The 19,687-nt window shown below is 37.0% G+C and overlaps 1 protein-coding gene across 1 annotated transcript; it reads left to right on the top strand.

Moving 5' to 3' along the window:
* Positions 1–10,502: 10,502 nt before the first annotated feature.
* On the top strand, positions 10,503–12,577 carry LOC140234589 (uncharacterized). Its single transcript, XM_072314614.1, has 2 exons — positions 10,503–11,049; positions 12,207–12,577. Exons 1-2 carry the CDS (start codon positions 10,503–10,505, stop codon positions 12,575–12,577), a joined length of 918 nt encoding a protein of 305 aa, XP_072170715.1.
* Positions 12,578–19,687: the final 7,110 nt, after the last annotated feature.

The raw sequence follows: 19,687 nt of genomic DNA, 5'->3' as shown, positions 1-19,687 counted from the left end.
AGTTGCTATACCAATCAAGCACAAATAAATTGGTAGATAGGATAATTAATGAAGTAATCATACAATATACCTTTTCTTCTGGATTAATTTCAAGCGATGTGTTTTCGAAACGAATCAAATTTAAGTCATTCCTGTGGACTGTGGTACAAATTATTAAGTTATTTCAGACAACCACTAACCATAGAGCCTACCCCTCCCTTGTTCGACATTGCAGTCACTATCATGATATATGTTGATACTCTTACTGAGGTCCATGTTCTTGAATGTGTTTATGCAGAAATAATTATGTGCGCTGATAAACTCGTCATACTGTCCTAAACAAAATGTTAGTGGAAAAGTCTCTTTTCCACTAATAATTTATATTCTTTCTGGTCAGTTTATTCTGTCTTTATTTGTTTTAAACAAAATGTTCTTAACTTTGAAGACAATAGTACCCATGGTTTATCCTTATTCGCCAGTAAAGTTTTTGAAAAGTAACCAAAAATATAGCTGCAAATTTAGTAACACGTAATGCAAAAGGTAATAAGTGGTGAATTTGGTAACTAGTTGTGTGAAAACTAAAACTGATTTTAAATCAATGATCTATGTTTGATTTTTTTTAATATGGTTAAGATTCTATATACTAAATAATTCTGTAAATAGACGTAATTGAAATGACATCTTGATCATAATTATTATCCATTTAGTAACTGTTAAGATGCAGTATATAAATACTATACTATGCGACTTTCTCGGAGACTCGGGTAGGTAATTTTTCTGTGTGTCATGTATTGATTGTGTATGGTACATCAGGCGTCTACGGTGTTCAATTAAGAATGCACAAGCAAGGCATGATTCTTGATATAGAAAATGTTGACTTTAATTCATACATTAAATGTTGTTACGGCCTTGTGCCCGCGATTCTAACATCAATCGTGGTCTATTCCATTCGAAAGAGTCTTTCATACTGTTATTTTTTCTTTTACGTTCTAGAAACCATTGAGGTATTTTTTTTTTTTTTTTTTTTGGGCAGGTTTTCCTTGTTATAGTAGAACTCTTTGGTCGTACAGGTGGTTTCATGGTATACACCATGTATTCTCTCTTGGAGGTGAGAATGGTCTTGAAAAAGACCTAAAAAGACCTACTCAATCGCGACGTTCTAGTAAGCAGGTAAGCATGTTCACACGGAAACGTCGAGCTTGAGTAGGTCCTTTTCAAGACCACACTATATCTAACGTTAGGCAGGGAGGTGTGAGAGATGGAGATACATACAACTACTGCTCTCCTTTGAAGTCATGTGCGGCACCGCCGAGAAGTTATGCACTTAACTGCAGGTGGGAACCAGGTGCTTTGACAAAAGAGAGCATCAATAATCGGGACTAGGGCTCTCACACCAGGAAATACTTCCCCCTACTGCAGTTCGCTCTCTCTTTGAATGTGATGACAACAATGAATTTAGATTATTCTGTGTGCTCTGAATTGGAGCAGCGAATCAAAATGCAGTGTAAAACCGACAATTTTAACAGTAAAAAGTTTAAAGGCACCCTGGAACACGCTTTAGCAGAGGACTTTGAAGATCAAAATATCCCAGATTGAAAGATTAAAAAAATAACATGCGCAAATGTGCACATCATAGAAGAATATTAGGTTTTCTAAAGAGGACCTAATTTTCATTTCATGTCGATTTGCGCATTACGAAGAAACTAGAAATATATGTTTATAATATCGAATTCTTTCGTAAACTCTTCTCAATCAATTCGAACATTTCACTTCAGATTTTACGGTGAAATATAACTCGGAATTCGATGAAAAGTGAAATGCATTCGTTGTCTCCAAACTTCGTCTTGCAACTAGAGCGGTGCCGAGCATGACCTAAAAGCGTAGTGGAATGTTAGACATCCCATTGTCAACGCTTTGAACCCAAGCATGTGTTTGCATGAATTATGAAGTGTTGCCACTCCATCTATAATGTAACACATCCCTGATCTAGGTAAGAATACATTGTCAAGGTCCATCGTGAAACCACCTATAATACCATAAGAAACCATTCAGCTTTCATGAATATACGACAGTTTAATGAGTGTTCAAAAGCTGTGGTTTTGTCTTTTCGTCTTTTTGTCTTTTCATATTTTAGTGTTGCTATATAGAATCACTCAAGCGCCTCGACTATCGTGCCCATCGGGCAATATATTGTAATAACCTTTCTAGATTATGGTTGATGTCGAGGATGAAAATTTTGGAAAAGGAAGGATAATGTACATCAGCTTTCCTCCTGTCGAATAACTAGTGATGAAAGAAAATTGTAACCATTTTGTTCTAAAAGTGAAAAGGCAAATCATTTTTCCTTTATGAGTTTCCTTTTACATCTGCTCTGCTCTGATTATGATAATGGTCTCGTGCTTTTCTATATCAGAGATTTGCTAAATTTCGTCTTGAACAGCAGGTATATACGTAAAATCTTTTTTTTTTAATCGTGCGTAAAGTGACACACGCTCGTCTTCATTTTGCATTATCAAGAAAGACAATGCTGTACATTTAAGTCAATCATTTGCCTGTTTCCATGCATTTCCTCTGTTCAAATATTACTCAATAACTTTACTTTGTGTTGATAATCAACGAGAAATCAAATTAAATCTCATATAAAGATCAAATAAAAACAGTGTAATATAACATTAATTGGATCGTTTTATACGACGTAACTCCTTTGTGTGGAGTACATGTACTAATGCGAGGTAATGGTTTGTATGCGTGATAAAAAGTGAAGGTATGTGACCGTTTGCATGCGTTTTTACATGCCTGATGACTGTTTGACTTATTCACATCTCGCTTTCGAATGCACTGAATATTTGTGATTCCCCAGTTTAGCTCTTTTAGGGCAAGAAGTGATACTGAAGTGCTGTATACGACTTCGTAGAAGCTTCATCAAAATCGGACTTAAGATGAGAAAGATATGAGAAATTTTGTTCTGTTTTCACAGAATGATAGCCATGGTTCTAATCACAATACTGCTAAGAAGTTGAAGTAGTTATGTTATGGATCCACAATTTAACTGTTTCATTGGTCTGCGCCGTAAAATATCCTATACAAATTCATGTTTTGATGGTTAAGTTATAAAGCAGTTACAATTAATTCTATCCCATAAAAACTCTAATCGCAAGGATTTACATGATACATAGTGTAATCGTAACGGCATTTACATGATACATAATAGTGTAATCGTAACTGTATAGACACATGACTGTCGTTGTAGGCCTTCAACATGAGACATATTCAGACGCTAACATTTTATAGCTTACATTTCAATAATGTCTAGGAATTAACTGGGAGGTAGTCATATTCACTCAACGGCTTCACGTCTTCTCCTTTAAAGAAAAGTAAACGACGTCAAATTGTTTGTGGATGTTTTGCGTTCTCAGTGGGGAATTCCACACCCGTGTCAGATTGTGTTTGATAGCGGAGTACAAGTTTAAACAATAGGCTACGTGATGAGATGCTGAAAAACAGGCAAGGCAAACACCACCACCCAATACACTTCAACGATATGAACTCCGTGTTCGCGACAGCCCATCCACATCATGGCATGAGTAATTTTTCAAGGCAACCAATATTTGAATGCTTCAAATGATAACAATCATCTGCAACAACATGAGCCAATTTTCTCACGGCGCTGTTTGTTGCATTACTGCCGAAATTAACAGATAAAAGCTGGAACTTTAAACACAGATACGTACACGCAAACAAACACACACGCACACGCAGATACAATAGAATAATGAATAGAAAAGGGAAAGAAAGGGAGTTAACTAGAGAGAGAGAGAGAGAGAGAGAGAGAGAGAGAAAAGAGGAGAGAGAAAGAGAGATATCAGGGACGGAAAGACTGCAGTATTGTTCCTGTTATAGGATTCCATTTGTATTGTAATTTAAGATTTTATTGATCAGAAGAAAAAAAACCGCTTTCTCAATTTTCAAATTTAATTTCACACACATTACATAATAATCAATCTTGATGATATCTTATATGGACGTCTGATCTGATCCAGTTTTTGTATAAAAATGCAGCGTAACATTAACTAATAGTATTCAAAATCATACACTGAAAAATCTAGGAAAAGAACTTCACTAATAATAGGTTATACAAAACACACCAAAAGCATAAACTATATACATGATTTTACTATAAAGGAATGAACACTTAGATTAATGGAGTGTTTAATAGTTAAAAGGCGCTTTCCAGGCTTCTGCATTTGAACACCTATAATAGATATACTGGATACAGAGTTTCAAAATTTGTAGTGATTGGAATGAGGAATAAAAATGTTTTCAAAATTCCTAACAAATCACAGTGAACGAGGGTGATAACGTATAAGCTTTACGTAAGAACGCATGATTGGGTGCTCAAGGAAGCACAACAAAAGAAGAAACCATGCATAAATTCTACACGGGTAAAATATTGTTAAGCAAGTGGTATTGTAATAGAATACATTAGCTACATTACTGTTATTACGTGGGCCTCCTATGTCATCATCCTTGTTCAGTGTATATTGGGTTTTTTTCAGTTTATTTGTTTATCAACAACTACCCAAGGATCACAATAAATTCCATAAATCTATACATGGCACTATCGATTTATGTACGCCTACATGATGTGAAATTATGTAAATGGCCTGGAACATCCCTTAATCTTATGAAGGAGGAACAAGAATAATTGGACCGGTTTTTCGATGCTTTAACAATAGCCTGTCGTTTTGTTTGTTTGTTTGATTTTATTTCAGTGGGGAGGGGGTTTACCAGCCCTGGGTTTAACCTACTGCGTGCCAAAATTATTTGCCTGTTCATAAGTTTGTGTGCAGATTTTGTCCACATTTGACTCATTGGCATCAAAAGAGTTAAGGTCTTCATTCTCCTATTCTTTATACGTCAAGCCGTATAAGATGATGGTGATGTATTAGTGTCTGGATGGCTGATGGATGTGGAAATCAGGAGATATTGCAGCAAAGTGAATAGACGGGGCAACGAGAAAAAGAAATATATAACATATTATTTAAGTCAGGACAAAATTGTTATCATCATGACATGTTTGCATCATTAGCCATTCAATGATCACATAAAATGAAAAAAAAAAAGTGAATGGAGCTATCTATAGTGTTCCTTGAACAGGCTTAATAACCCATAATATAGATTGAAAACGCCCTTTTAATACCATGGCCGAACGTGTCATCAAGTACCGTTATGACGTCGTTGTGACGCTTTACACGACACTCCATGCATTTAGATAGCGTCAAACAACAAAGCCGACCAGCGGGGAAGACCAAGGTTTAAAGGGAAGTTCCACTCAATAATCATATTAAGGAGCAAAAACGAAAAACTTAAGTCAAACAAGGAAAACAATACATGTTGAACTTCTTTTGAAACATTTTGAAGTTTTATACATGGTGTCACGAAAGATTCCCATAGGAATGAGAATTGTATCATAATAATAAGGCGATGACGTCACAGCAGCACCATTCCCCTAAGATTGCTATATATGTGATAGAACTCCACCCCGGGTTTCCAATCACTAATCCATCAACTACTAGTATAAGTACAGTATTTACAGCTCTATAGTGATCTGATGGAAAGGATGTAAAATCTCCTTGCTGGGTTATTTTAAACTTGAAAATTTAGGGAAGATTGTGAGAAGATCACCACATCAATGAAGACTTTGGTGAGGTAATGATCGACAATCATCATCATCTCAGCAAGATTGTATGTGTGATTGTGATTGCTTTGTGTAATTGTCGTGAGACTTTTGATTTTGATGTATCTATTGAAGTCAACTTGAAATGTAGCGGAATTTCTCTTGAACACAAACACCCCATGCTGTGCCTATATAAACATTGTCACAGTATCAAGCGACTAAGGCAAAGTCTATCTGGGTGTTGTGATTGTTTACCGAAAAAGAATGAATCCATTGCGACACACAAACATGCCAAAGCTGAATGTTTCTACAGATTGATATATTAACAACGACGATATTGCGCAAAAAACACTTATGACGTCATCGGCCTTGATTACTGAACCATTAACATTCAGTTAAACTTTTTGGAATGTTTCCTCTTTTCCGCTAAAGGGTGCGTGGGGGACAAGAATATATCTCATGTGATGGTCATGAGGTCGAGAATTTATCACTTTGAGGGATAATTGAAAGGACCCTGGCCTTGCAGGCGAAAAAAAATGAATAAAGAAAAAGTTATTCTGCATATTACCAGGGGAGAGCAAGGTGGGAATGATTGTCCGTATTTGTCTTTTGAGTGCATGAGAGTTGTGATCATGCACTCCCAGCCTGGTGAATCTAGGTCACCTTGTGAGAAATATTGGACACGCATACATGATGTATGTATGTGTGTATGCATAAAGAATCTATGTATGCATAAATGCATGAAAATACTCCAGTATGAAAAACCGAATTTCTCTGGCTGGCCTGATGACTTGACCATTTTCATTGACAGCTCTCATCCATGCAGTGAGACATACATTGTTCCTTCGCAATAACACGCAAACTTGGAAAAGTGCAATTTGTCATTGTTGTCTTTAAAGTTCATGTGCTCAGTCTTGCATGACATTCATCAACATAATTAGGCATCAATGTAAAGGAGAAGAGTTTCCTCACAACTAACATTGCGCTCTCTATAGCTGACAATTTTTGAATTAGTAGCCCTCGAAAGTTGGATTACCTTTTTTTTTTCATACTCACTGCAAAACCACACCATGTTTAAACTCCATAAAAAGCAATAGCACTAATGTAAAAACTGAGAGTTTAATTCTAGTGGAGTTGGCGTGAGTACTGTCTTGCACGTGAAAAGAGGTCTACCCTATACTTCATTTATAAACAACCCGTTTCGGGGGGAAAAAAAGTATAGATATTCGAAGCTGCCAGTTGTTGTAGGCATAGTGTATACGATTAACAGATGTGCAATATTAATGCAACATCATCACGTCTGGAGTTGAAAAAAGTGTGTGTGTGGGGGGGGGGATTGGTAGCTACGGGGTACATGAACTTTGTACATGCAAGGGTATTTTAAGCAGAGAAATTATACTTATTAACATGATAAACAATAAGCGGGAATTCCCCGATTTCATAATATCTGCTAGAGCATGGAATAATCATCATGTCTATGCATGTAACCGTGTCGTCACTGTGCCCAAGGTAGCACGATATACCCTGGGAATCCCATGGTGGTAGATAGGGGTGATATCACTGAGATTTAAAGTAATGACGTCAAAAAGAATGATCACGTCATCGTAATAATGAATCCGAAGGCTTCCAGCTCTGAAGTCAAGCCGTATCGCAAGAAGAATTTAATGACTGATACTTCATGATCATTTTAATGCTGCTCCTTTATCATTGATTGTATTTGAAATAAATCAGATTATTGTCCAACAACAATAACAAAATCAACAAAAACAAGAGCAGCAGCAACAACAACAACAACGATGCAATGAACAGTAAATGGCCCGCAATAGATGGCTCTTCACATTGGCGATTACCGCAGACGGGGATTCCCCGCTGTACATGTCCGTGGCTTTCATGCTTGCCGTTTGGAAACATGTTCCTAATCACGTTCCATGCTAACTGATTGATTTTTTTTTTTTTTTTTTTACTATGAATACAATTTCCAATCACTTTCCTTCCAAAATATCTTTCTTAAATTGAGGAGGCCCTTTGACAAAGACTTCACTGTAGATTTTGAATCGGCATACGGGTGTGTATATATATACGTTTGTTAACATGCCATGGTGCTAGTGACACAGATGTTGTATATGGAATCTCGCTTGTCACTAGGAGAATAGTTTATATATATAATTGATATATATATATATATATATATATATATATATATATATATATATATGTATACATGGCTATATGTGCATTTGTATATAATCTTATATTACACATTAGGTCGATATCATTATTATGCATCTATACATATCCTTCATATCATATAGATACATAATATTGTGTGAATATATATGTATATATATATATATATATATATATATACATATATATATATATATATATATATATATATATATATATAATTATAATACACAGAGAGAAAGAGAGAGAGATTTGATGAAGACCTTGCTATAGCGGCGATATGTCTGCGAAAATGTATATTTAATATGGCCTTTTGCATTGATATGTGTACGGGAGATAATGTGTGGCTTATAACATGAATGGATTGGATCAGACATACCTGTGCGTTACTAGTACATAGGAGAGATACCCCATGTTTCCACTGAGTGCCCGCTATATGGAGGTATACAAAACATATAGGCCCTACAATATGCCTTACTTTCAACATACATGTAAAGTACAAACCGTCCGTCACCCGAAAGATGAGAGAGGGACGACAGATTATTGCTTCATTCTTGCCCTCCAGACCGGAAAAGAAGCTGATATAACATCAATGTATTTTATGTATGATTAAAGGAAAAAACAAAACAAAAACAAAAACAAAAAGCTAACCAGACGCTAGTGCCAGCGGGCATAGTATTTTATCATTGTGAGTTACTGTACGTATCGAGAGGATGTTTATGAGAAACGTATTACAAGGGGCTCCTTGCTGTAATGAGGTGAGCCAAAAAAGGGAGGAAATTCAGTGTGCTCTGAGCGCTTGATACGCTCTACTATAGTCTTATTAATGCAGACGTGATCGTCAGGCAAGCACGCAGTACAATGTCTGAATTATGACTCCTCCCCCTTGTCTTGGCAATTTCCACGTCTATGGTAATGGTACTTGCAAAACCAAAATAACAACACCAATCTTTTTTTTTTTTTTTGTACCAAGGGCTTTGAAGAATACAGTATGTCGTTAATGTAATCCGTGAAGGTTCGAAACAACTCCATATCCATAGGCTAAACTTGGAGCTGCTTCTTGACAAATGTTATTGCTTGGGCTAATACCATCAAATATGTTTGTTTTGTTTTTTTCTTATTAGATAAGATTATTCTCATGTTAAAAAAGGGAGTCTCACACAACCTTTCCTACATTTTAGAATATGCATTCTCGGCTGAAAAGAAAAAAAAAATCTCTGCATTTCTATTGAAGTGTCATTCAGCGCAACCTCATGACAATTTCGTTTGGAGTAATACCAGTGATAAAATACAAGAACATGAAATTAAGATACATGTACGAGTATTCTGCATCAAAATAACACCTTCATCTTTACTAACTGAGACTTCCAGTTGTAACTCAACACCCTGATACCAATTTCGAGCCAATCGTATCAATAGAGCGTTGAGTTAAATGCTCATTTCAAATGATTGTTCATACCGCATTAACCGAACGTGATTTTTTTTTATTCACTGAAGGTGTTACAGTACGGTCTGAATAGAGACTATTCCTGATTGCGGCACCTCGAGCATCTCGCAGAAGCGATTTCCCAATGTTGGTAGGACCTGGGGGAGTTTGCGCAATCCGAATGAGAGTCGTGTGTCCGCAGACTAAGAGAGCGTAATTATGTGACGTCATGTTAAAGTGGTTTTCCGCTTTGTCTTATAATGTTTGTGTCGTCTCTATCTTAGACTCATTTTAATCTCATCAAGTTTGTGACAAAGGTTTCACGATTCCGGTTGGGTTTTGGGTTTGTTTATTAATGCAGGATGGGCTTTCATGAATGTGAAAAAGTTGAAGTCTTGTTGATGTATCTGCAGTTGAACTGAACATTCGATGCATCTCAAGGGCTTTTACTGTAAATAACATAAAGTCCATGGGCACGTCCTGAATCTGAATTCGAGGTGGGCCTACTTGTTCAATTTTTATCAGTAGTTAATCTGCAGGCATATAGACAATCAACCACAAACAGTGAAAATGCCAAGATTTGCACAAACGGTCAGATTTTTCTTCTGTGGCCTATACGTAATGATGATATGATGATGATGATGATGATGATAATAACAACAACAATAATGATAATAATGATAATAATAATAATGATACTAGTTGAGCTTCCACAGCGCATACATTATTAACAAATCAATGTTCCTCATTGCGTTTTATGATAACCCGTATCCATTTTACACTTACACTATCACAAAGACATATTGACAAATTTTACATTATTGATACAAACACAGGCGCAGACCCACACTCAGAACACACATACACATACACATACACATACACACGTACATTAACACTATTCACCCCCCCCCCACACACACACACACATCGAAGGCTCATAATTATGAACGTCTATACACGTGTTTAGAGGCAATTCAGTAGTGCAATACCGCGCAGGGCAGATTGTGCCGTAGAACAACTTTAACCTGGGAATTCCCCGTCGTGTCTCGTATCAGCAAACAGGAGACATCCCGCAGATCAGATATAAGCGCGCTATACCCATCGTCAGATCGTCAGTATTTGAGAAGACACCGCAGTCATCACATCGCTGATATAACGCATTTTCGAACTTGATTAAATTGTAACATTGGTTAGTCGATTACTATAATTATTGTGCTGTTAAACGCAAAGATGTCGAACGGCATTGTGATCCCATTTGATAACAAGCTGAAATGCAGCATTTGTCAAGACAGACTGAGGGACGCTCGAAGTCTTCCTTGCGGCCACACCTACTGCAAAGAATGCATCACAAGAAGTGTCCAAGCAAGTTACGAGCGGGGAATCGTCAAATGTTCCGAGTGCCAGAAAAGTACGAGGCTTCCTGCGGGAGGCGTTGACAACATTCCCCGCTGTTTTACCCTTAACTTCTTGCTGGACGAGATTCAACGGACATTCGGCCCCACCGGTCAGAAAGTGGACATCCCTGCCCATGGGTTTCAGGCCAGAGAGATGTTTGCCTGCGCCATCTGCATTGGGCCGTTGAGGGATGCTCGCTATTTGCAGTGTGGTCACTGCTTCTGCAAGAGTTGCCTAGCGAGGCAGAATACTTCCGGTCACATTAAGTGCTGCAAGTGCCAGAAGTTGCACAACCTTCCCAGCGGAGGGTTAGACAGCCTGCCTGTGGCCTACAGAATTAACAGCATTACAGCCGAGTTCAGTGGGGAAGAGGAGGCAGCAGGTAAGTCTTAGTGTCCGTTGTATACGGTATTTGTATTCCTTAGAGGTTTCTAGTTATCAAGACATGCAATGATAGCAACTTCCTAATCATGGTTTCATAGTGGCTCTTCACTTTACATTGATACCTCCTATACCGATACAAAAATAATCGGCATTGCCTGAATATTCATGTCTGTGAAGTTGAAGGAGAATGAGACCCAATTAATATATGTAAATAGAGGAAATGCAGTGATATTAGTACATAGTAAAACACGTCGGTGAAGTTTGAGGAAAATCGGGAAATCCGTTCAAAAGTTATGAATTTTTAAAGTTTCGGTACCGACATCTGCATGCGAAGACTACAAGTTTTTAAGATACCACAACCATTCGTGACTGCACTCATCAACGACGGTGTAAAGAAAATGTAAAGAGAATTCCGCAAAAATTCATTTTTTTTTTTCATTCCATTCATTCATTTCATTTTCATTTCCTCCTCTTATGTTGATGCTAATTTCCCTGTTTTCAGAGAGAAGTCAGTCTTTTCATTATGCTGGAAAAATGAAAATGTTGAATTCTCTTAATATTATTTTTCTTTATATTGTTGTCCATGCGTGACGTGAAAATTAATGTTGCATTCTTCTCATCCAGCAATAGCAGCACCGAAACTTAAACTTTTATTCAGTCATTAAAGGTGAATGAATCATAGGCCTAAACATGTATGTGAATTGAGTGAATACAGAAATATCAGTACACATCAGTCAAGTTTGAAGAAAATCAGACAATTTGTTCAAACGTTATGATGTTTAAGTTCGGTACCGTCATCAGTGATGAAGAAGGCTACAACAATTTGTAATGTCACAGTATATGACAACGATATAAAGAAATCTATTTTGACATTATATTTTATAATGTATAATATTATAATGTATACGTTGATATAGAAAGGCCTGGTAACATTGCCTGCTGTCAAACCAGTCGAAGCAATATGAATAGTTTATGGCAACAACTTGGCAAATACAAAATAATTGAAACCGATAATACGATAACCGACGTATGGGGCCGGGGGGGGGGGGGGTCCGTCAGACCCCAAGGGTAACGTTCTAGATCAGTGATATGTGGTCCATGCAGCTCACAATACTCATAACTACATGTATGTTATCTCATTATTCTGTTTCCAAGGAAGCAGCTGCCGCTCCCAGGGCACAGCTAACGGACGTTTACCGTCCACACAGCGGCGCTCTTCAGGGAGACTTGTTGATGACGTCGCACGAGAGAAGGCACAGGCGCAAGCCGCGGCGCGACGGCCATTTCAGGTATTTGTGCAAAAGCTTGATGGAAAGACGGTCACCATTGACACGTGCAGTCAGGATACTATCCGTGAGCTGAGAAGGAAAATTCAAGCCAAAACTAATATTGCGCCTTCACAGCAAGTCTTGACGTACGGCAGAACAACCCTGAACGAGGAAGCGAAAACTCTGCAAGACTACAATATCGGACAGCACGCTACCATAAACCTGAGTGCCCGCCTCCGAGGAGGGCGCACTTCCTAACTTACTTGCGAACAGCTCATTATACTAGTACTCCAGACATAACAAGCAAAAAAAAAAAAGAAAAAAAAAACAACAACAACAACCTCGAGCGTTGTAATAAACCTTTGTAAATTTGGCTTCACTCTCGTCAGAGTTAGTCATGTATTCCGTATTAAGAAGAATAATAGTTCTCTCATAATCCAAATCACATGAACGAATAGATAAATGAATAAATAAATAGCACGGCCTAAACAGTCTCCCTATCTAAAAAAAAAAACAAAAAAAAACAAAGCACGACAAAACAAACACAAAAACAAACAAACCCTACACCAATGCATGGTCGATAAATAGAATGATATAGATGAATAAATAAACAAGTACAGTAAATTCAAAATTTAAATTCAATGACTTCATCTTATTCCTATGCGGATTTTGTCAGTTATTACGTTACATTGTCTGGATGAATATCTGAGGTAAAAAACAAAACAAAACAATGATGATAAATTATTCTGGACTGTGTTCAATGATGAGGTCGTCATAGGGCTGACCTATAAAGGAGAGATCCAAATAGCTGCATGGAAATTGCGAGTATGGGTTAAGTTGTAAAGAGTTTGTATCACAACATTGGTAAAGATTGCCGTTTCCTCTATTATTTTTTGTATCAGATTTAATGTATTAATAATACAGATTTGATGTATGATAATATGACTGGCTCATCATTCATCTTGTATTTTGAAATATGTAAATATCATTAATTTGTATTAAAAAAAAAAGTCATGTATCTGTACCGATCAAGTGAGTGAAATGAGATTTCATGTGTTTGTATATATGCAACGTACATTCCTTACGTATTTTGATGGAAATAGCGAGGTTTTAATTTTTTTTTTTATGCTGTCTGTTGATATAATATAGTACAAATCCGCGATTCTTATGTATTTCATTCAAAAGTCTCTTCTCTGTTATTTTGAGTTTACAAACTTTCACCCACTCAGCTATATTATGTTGGTGAAGCTCTTAAAACAGACTACAAAGAGTGCGGGAAATGAGAAAAGAGGGAACAAAAAAAAAAAGGAAAGTGGGAAAAAGATGAAATAGAAATAGGGGGAGAGAGATGAGACGGTTAAAAAAGAAGAAGCCTAGATCAATGCATATACGCAAAGCCCTTACAGAGACGATTTATGGGCATGCATAGCAGGACAGTATGGCCAGGGAGGTATGCTCTGGTATAGCATATAAAGCCACCAAGAAAGTGTGGTGGCACAGGGAATTGTTGGCAGCGGAACTGACTACAGTATCTACTCTGTGAAGACACGTATAATAGTTACCTAGATTTAGTTCGCAATAAAATGAACATGGAATGTGATATGGAATGCCTTAAGCAGACGCATACAGCGTAAGAAGAATCAATAACGTTGTGCTTACAACATAGATAATTAGTTTCTTTCTGTTGCATCATGAGACTTCAGCAAGAATAGTTTGAATCTTTTTTTTTTAACGAATTCAATGACGGTGCTTTTTTTATGTCGAAACAGAGTTCCAGAATGCTAGACTGTGTAAATAAAATAATGTCTGCTGGGCTAGCACAATTCTGTTTCGAGTGTGAGATGGTTGTAAAGGTAACTGTGACAGCACTCAAGATTGCTTGTAGTCATAAGTAAGCAGGGAAACAGTAGGACTCTGCGTCAGAGAAGTGGAATAAAAATATTTGAAAGCAGAAACGAATATTACTATAGTAGGCCTATTTGTCTTGAGTTATTTCGTGATGCCGCTATCAATACAACGAAATTCCAAGGATGTATACAGAACATTTTACAATGTATAATGGGGAATGATCGAGTGTCCTGGATGACTCGCAGTACTGTGATAGGTTTTGAAATGCAATGAATCAAACTGATTTGGTTAAATTTCTCATGCAGAAGGGGCTTAACTGTAGCATTCACTCACGTTATCACGATTTTTATCACTCGATCTAATCTATATACTAAGACAGTGTAGCGATAGACGTGACACAAAATTCTTTGAATTTTGAAATACCCATAGCAAAGCACGTGACAGTGATGTACTTGACGAAGACGTTAAAAAAATAAAATAAACTTGTACATGGTCACTGAGAAGAGATTCTGACTCTGATATTAACGACAAATTGACGCAGTACTGGCAAACTTCAAGAGTGTTTTTCTTTTAATGTGTTTTTTAATCTATATTCAAATAAATTCAATTCAACTCAAATGAATATGAATATCTATACGTGTATGGTTGTTTTGTGGTGATCAGTGCAATGGAGATGGGACGATGGCCAGGTTGCAAGACGAAAATCACATATGATTATGCCAAGTCTGGCAAACAATGTTCATAGCCATTATATAGGTGAATATATTTTTCATCTAGTATCTATGCCTGTACAACCACGCCATGATTAGTCTCCATAAAAAGCAATAGTACTTCTAAATGCAAAAACTGAGAGTTTAATTCTAGTGGAGTTGGCGTGAGTACTTGCATGTGTATACCCTATACTTCATTTATAAACATCCCGTTTCTGAAAAAAAGAGAGTAGATATTCGGAACATGATAGCCAGCTTCAGCGTAAATACGTATTGGCCTATATATTTATCAGCAAACTATAGAAGTCATAGGTTATCTGGATGCGTTGTCAGCCAGACTGCAAGTTGCTGTAGGCATGGTATACGGAGTTAGTGTGTACGAGTAACAGACGTGCAATAATATTAATGCAAACATTATCACGTCTGGAGTTGAAAAAAAAAAAGTGTGTTAGCAGAGTCCTAGTTTATGAATACAGAAAGCAGTACTATTTTTTTTTTCCTTTTTACCTGGAAACAAGTGTATCGTCAATTCCTTTGACCTCATTGTCGTTAAGTTTAAACTTTACCGATTGTCGTTATTATATTATGAATGTAAAACTGATTTTCTCTATCATGTTGTCAGATACACGTGTTATTTTAATTAGTTATATCCTTGAGAAAAAAAAATGCAGAAATAAAATCAAGCTAAGACTGAAGCTGAAATTTGATGTACATTATAGATTATGAGCTATGTGTAGGTAAGATGCACATGGTAAGGCTTGTCAACACAAACATGGCTGAGAGTATGTATAATGAGAATTTATTTGAGACAAATTGTGAACCAACATGAGCTGTTCATTTCAATTTTAGTTTGCTGATTGATTTACAACACTTCAAATTCTTCGAACTGTGAGATGGGGGGGGGGGATTGGTATAGCTACGGGGTACATGAACTCTATGCATGTAACCGTGTCGTTACTGCACTCAAGGTAGTACGATATATACCCTGGGAATCACGGGGGGGGGGGGGGAGGGGGGTTAGATAATGACGTCAAAGAGAGTGATCACGTCATAGTAATAATGAATCCAAAGGCTTCCATCTCTGCAAGTCAAGCCGCATCGCAAGCAGAATTATGATCAATACTTCATAACCATTTTCATGCTGCTGCTCTGTCACGTACATAGATTGTATTTGAAATAAATCAAATCATGGTCCAACAACAACAACAACAACAACAACAACAACAACAACAACAACATTAACAAGAACAAATAAATGACTCGCAATAGATCATGGCTCTACACATTGGCGATTACTGCAGACGGGGATTCCCCACAGTCTTGTCCGTGGCTTTCATGTTTGTTGTTGGTGAATATTATGTTCCTGATCACGTTCCACGCTGATTGATCATTTTGTTACTCTGAATACATTTTCTAACCAGTTACCTCCCGATTAACTTTCTTAAATCACGTTTTGCCAGTCGTGGTCCGGAGATGTTTGTGTGTGTGTATGTGTGTGTGTGTGTGTTTGTGTGTGGTAATGTGATTGGTTGGATATCACTATAGAAAATAGGATTGAGGAGCTCCTTTGACAATGAATTCACTATTATGATTCTGACTCCGTATACATACCATATAATATATATATATATATATATATATATATATATATATATATATATATATATATATATATATTTATATATAAGAGTTACATGTTTACCAGACCCCATGGTGTTTGTGACACCGATGTTGTATATGGAATCTCGGTTATCGGGGTAGGGATAATGGGTTTAGAGACTCGTTGTAGTGTAAACTCGAATCACATTCAGAAAGACGGTTTTCACATCAAATTCAGAAGCACGTTTACAAACTATTTCCATGATGCACTATATCCATGATATGCCGTCATTATGCAACACTTCTGTCTATAAGCGGTACGCATAGAAACAAATATATATATATATATGTATATATATATATATATATATATATATATATATATATATATATATATATATATATATATGTTGATAAGGTAGTCCACGTGTTGGCAAGATAAAAAGATAAGTAACAAAGCTGCTGCAACAATGTTCATGCTGTATTCACCAACGGTTTATTTCTTCACACAAATTTTCGAGCGTCTCGCCGCCCTTTCTCAAGTGTTGATACTGGTTCTCTCAGTAGACGCCTCATTGTCTTTTGTGGGCAATACAGGCAGACTCCAAGTTGAGTCCTGTCTGTTGCGTCCTTCTATATTATGTTGCTTTCTTATACATTTGTATACGTTATTGCTGAGAGTCTTAATCTGTAGAGCATACAAAATTGTTATATAGGAGAAAAAAAATACCTGTTTTGTATTCTTCTTTTTCTTTTTCTTTTTTCTTTTTACCGAGATGGGACATTCCCTTTGATATGGCCTTTTGCATTGATATGTGTACTGGAGATATGTGTGGCTTATAACATGACTGGAATGAATCAGACATACCTGTGTGTTACATGGGAGAGATACTCTATGTTTCGACTGAGTTCCCGCTCTATGGAGGTATACAAAACATATATAGGCCCTACAATGTGCTTTACTTTCAACATACGCAAACTGTCGGTCACCCGCAAGATGAGAGAGAACGACAGATTATTGCTTCATTCTTGCCCTCCAGACCGGAAAATAAGTTGATATAACATCAATGTATTTCGTGTATGATTACAAGAAAAACAAAGCAAAGCAAAACAAAAATCTTACACGACACCAGTGCCAACGGGTATATATGATACTAGTACTGATTAGAACACGTATAATATTACAATCGCTGCAACCAAGGAGCTCCTAGTCTGGTTTCCAGACCCTTTGCCAACTGGACTCCGCGGCGACGAAGTCGCCGCCCCGCGACGAAGTCGCCGCCTTTGCCGAGCGAGAAAATCAACTTAAACTATACTAGTTTTCGACGTTGAGGGCGTTAATATCATGGATAGCGAAATAGTATGGGCAGAGGGTCTGGAAGCCAGACTAAGGAGCTCCTTGCTGGAACGACGTGAGCCAAACAGGCAGGAAATTTACCATGCGCTGAGCACTTGATACGCCGTTACATTACATGTATGATAGTCTTATTAATGGAGACGTACTGGTAATTGTCAGTCAGGCACGCAATAGAATGTGTTATTGACTATACAAAATCAAAATAGCAACAGCATCAATTGTACCAAGGGCCTTCAAAGTCATTCATGAAATAGACTAAAATTCGAGCTGGTTCTCGAAAATTGTTATTGCTCACGCAAATACCAGCAAATATGTTTTTGCGTAGATATTAAGATTTTTCTCATGTTAAGAAGATAATCTCACACAACCTTTCCTAGATTTTAGAATATGCATTCTCGACTAAAAAAAAAGAAATCTTTGCTTTTCTCTTGAACTGTCATTCAGCGCAACTTTATGAGAATTTCGTCTGGAGTAATTAGTGATGAAATACAAGAACGTGAAATTAGAATACGAGTATTCTGCATCAAAATAACATCTTCATTTTTACTTGCTAAAATGTGTAACTCAACGCTCTAATGGTATACACCCAATGGCTCTAAATGCCCATTTAAAATGATTGTTCATACCGCGTATACAGAAACGCGATTTTTTTTTTTTTTTGACTCACTGGAGGTTTTAGTAGGGTACGGTCTGAATAGAGACTATTCCTGATTGCAGCATAGAGACTATTCCTGATTGCATGATAGTAAAGAGTTATTATTATTTTTTTTTTATTTTTTTTTATTTATTTATTATATGTAAAATAATCATATTATAAAGATAAAGGCGTAAATATTCACATTTGAATGACGCGCCTCAAATACAAAAACAACAACCCCGAGCAGCTCGCAGAAGCGATTTCCCAATGTTGGTAGGAGCTGGTGGGGAGTTTGCGCAATCCGAATGAGAGTCGTGTGTCTGCAGACTGAGTGAGTGTAATTATGTGACGTCGTTATCCGCTTTGTCTTATAATGTTTGTGTCGTCTCTATCTTAGACTCATTTTAATCTCGTCAAGTTTGTGACGAAGTTTTCATGATTACGGGTGGGGTTTTGGGTTTGTTTATTAATGCAGGATGGGCCTTCATGAATGTGAAAAAGTTGAAGTCTTGTTGTCTTGTCCCAAATGTATCTGCAGTTGAATTGAACATTCGATGCATCTCAAGGGTTTTTACTGTAAATAACATAAAGCCCATGGGCACGTACTGAATCTAAATTCGAGGTGGGCCTACTTGTTCAATTTTTATCAGTAATTAATCTGCAGGCATAGCATATAATTATGATAGACAATCAACCACAAACAGTGAAAATGCCAAGATTTGCACAAACGGTCAGATTTTTCTTCTGTGACCTATACGTAATGATGATATGATGATGATGATGATGATAATAACAATAACAACAATGATAATAATAATATTGATACTAGTTGAGCTTCCCCAGCGCATACATTATTAACAAATCAATGTTCCTTATTGCGTTTTATGATAACTCTTATCCATTTTACACTTACATTATCACAAAGACATATTGACAAATTTTACATTATAGATACAAACACAGGCGTAGGCCCACACTCAGAACACACACGTACATTAACACTAATTCACCCCCCCCCCCCCCACACACACACACACACATCGAAGGCTCATAATTATGAACGTCTATACACATGATGAGAGGCAATTCAGTAGTGCAATACCGCGCAGGGCAGATTGTGGCCGTAGAACAACTTTAACCTGGGAATTCCCCGTCGTGTCTCGTATCAGCAAACAGCTAACATCGCGCAGATCAGATATAAGCGCGCTACCCATCGT

The sequence above is a fragment of the Diadema setosum genome, chromosome 11, assembly GCF_964275005.1.
Source record: "Diadema setosum chromosome 11, eeDiaSeto1, whole genome shotgun sequence".
NCBI classification, from domain to species: domain Eukaryota; kingdom Metazoa; phylum Echinodermata; class Echinoidea; order Diadematoida; family Diadematidae; genus Diadema; species Diadema setosum.
Note: the sequence above shows the minus strand (reverse complement) of the source record. Positions and strands in the feature narration are given on the sequence as shown.

Coding starts and splice junctions, on each gene's coding strand:
- LOC140234589 (XM_072314614.1), top strand. CDS start 10,503: ATGTCGAACGGCATTGTGATCCCATTTGATAACAAGCTGAAATGCAGC. Junction 11,050..12,206: donor TGGGGAAGAGGAGGCAGCAG/GTAAGTCTTAGT, acceptor TCTGTTTCCAAG/GAAGCAGCTGCCGCTCCCAG.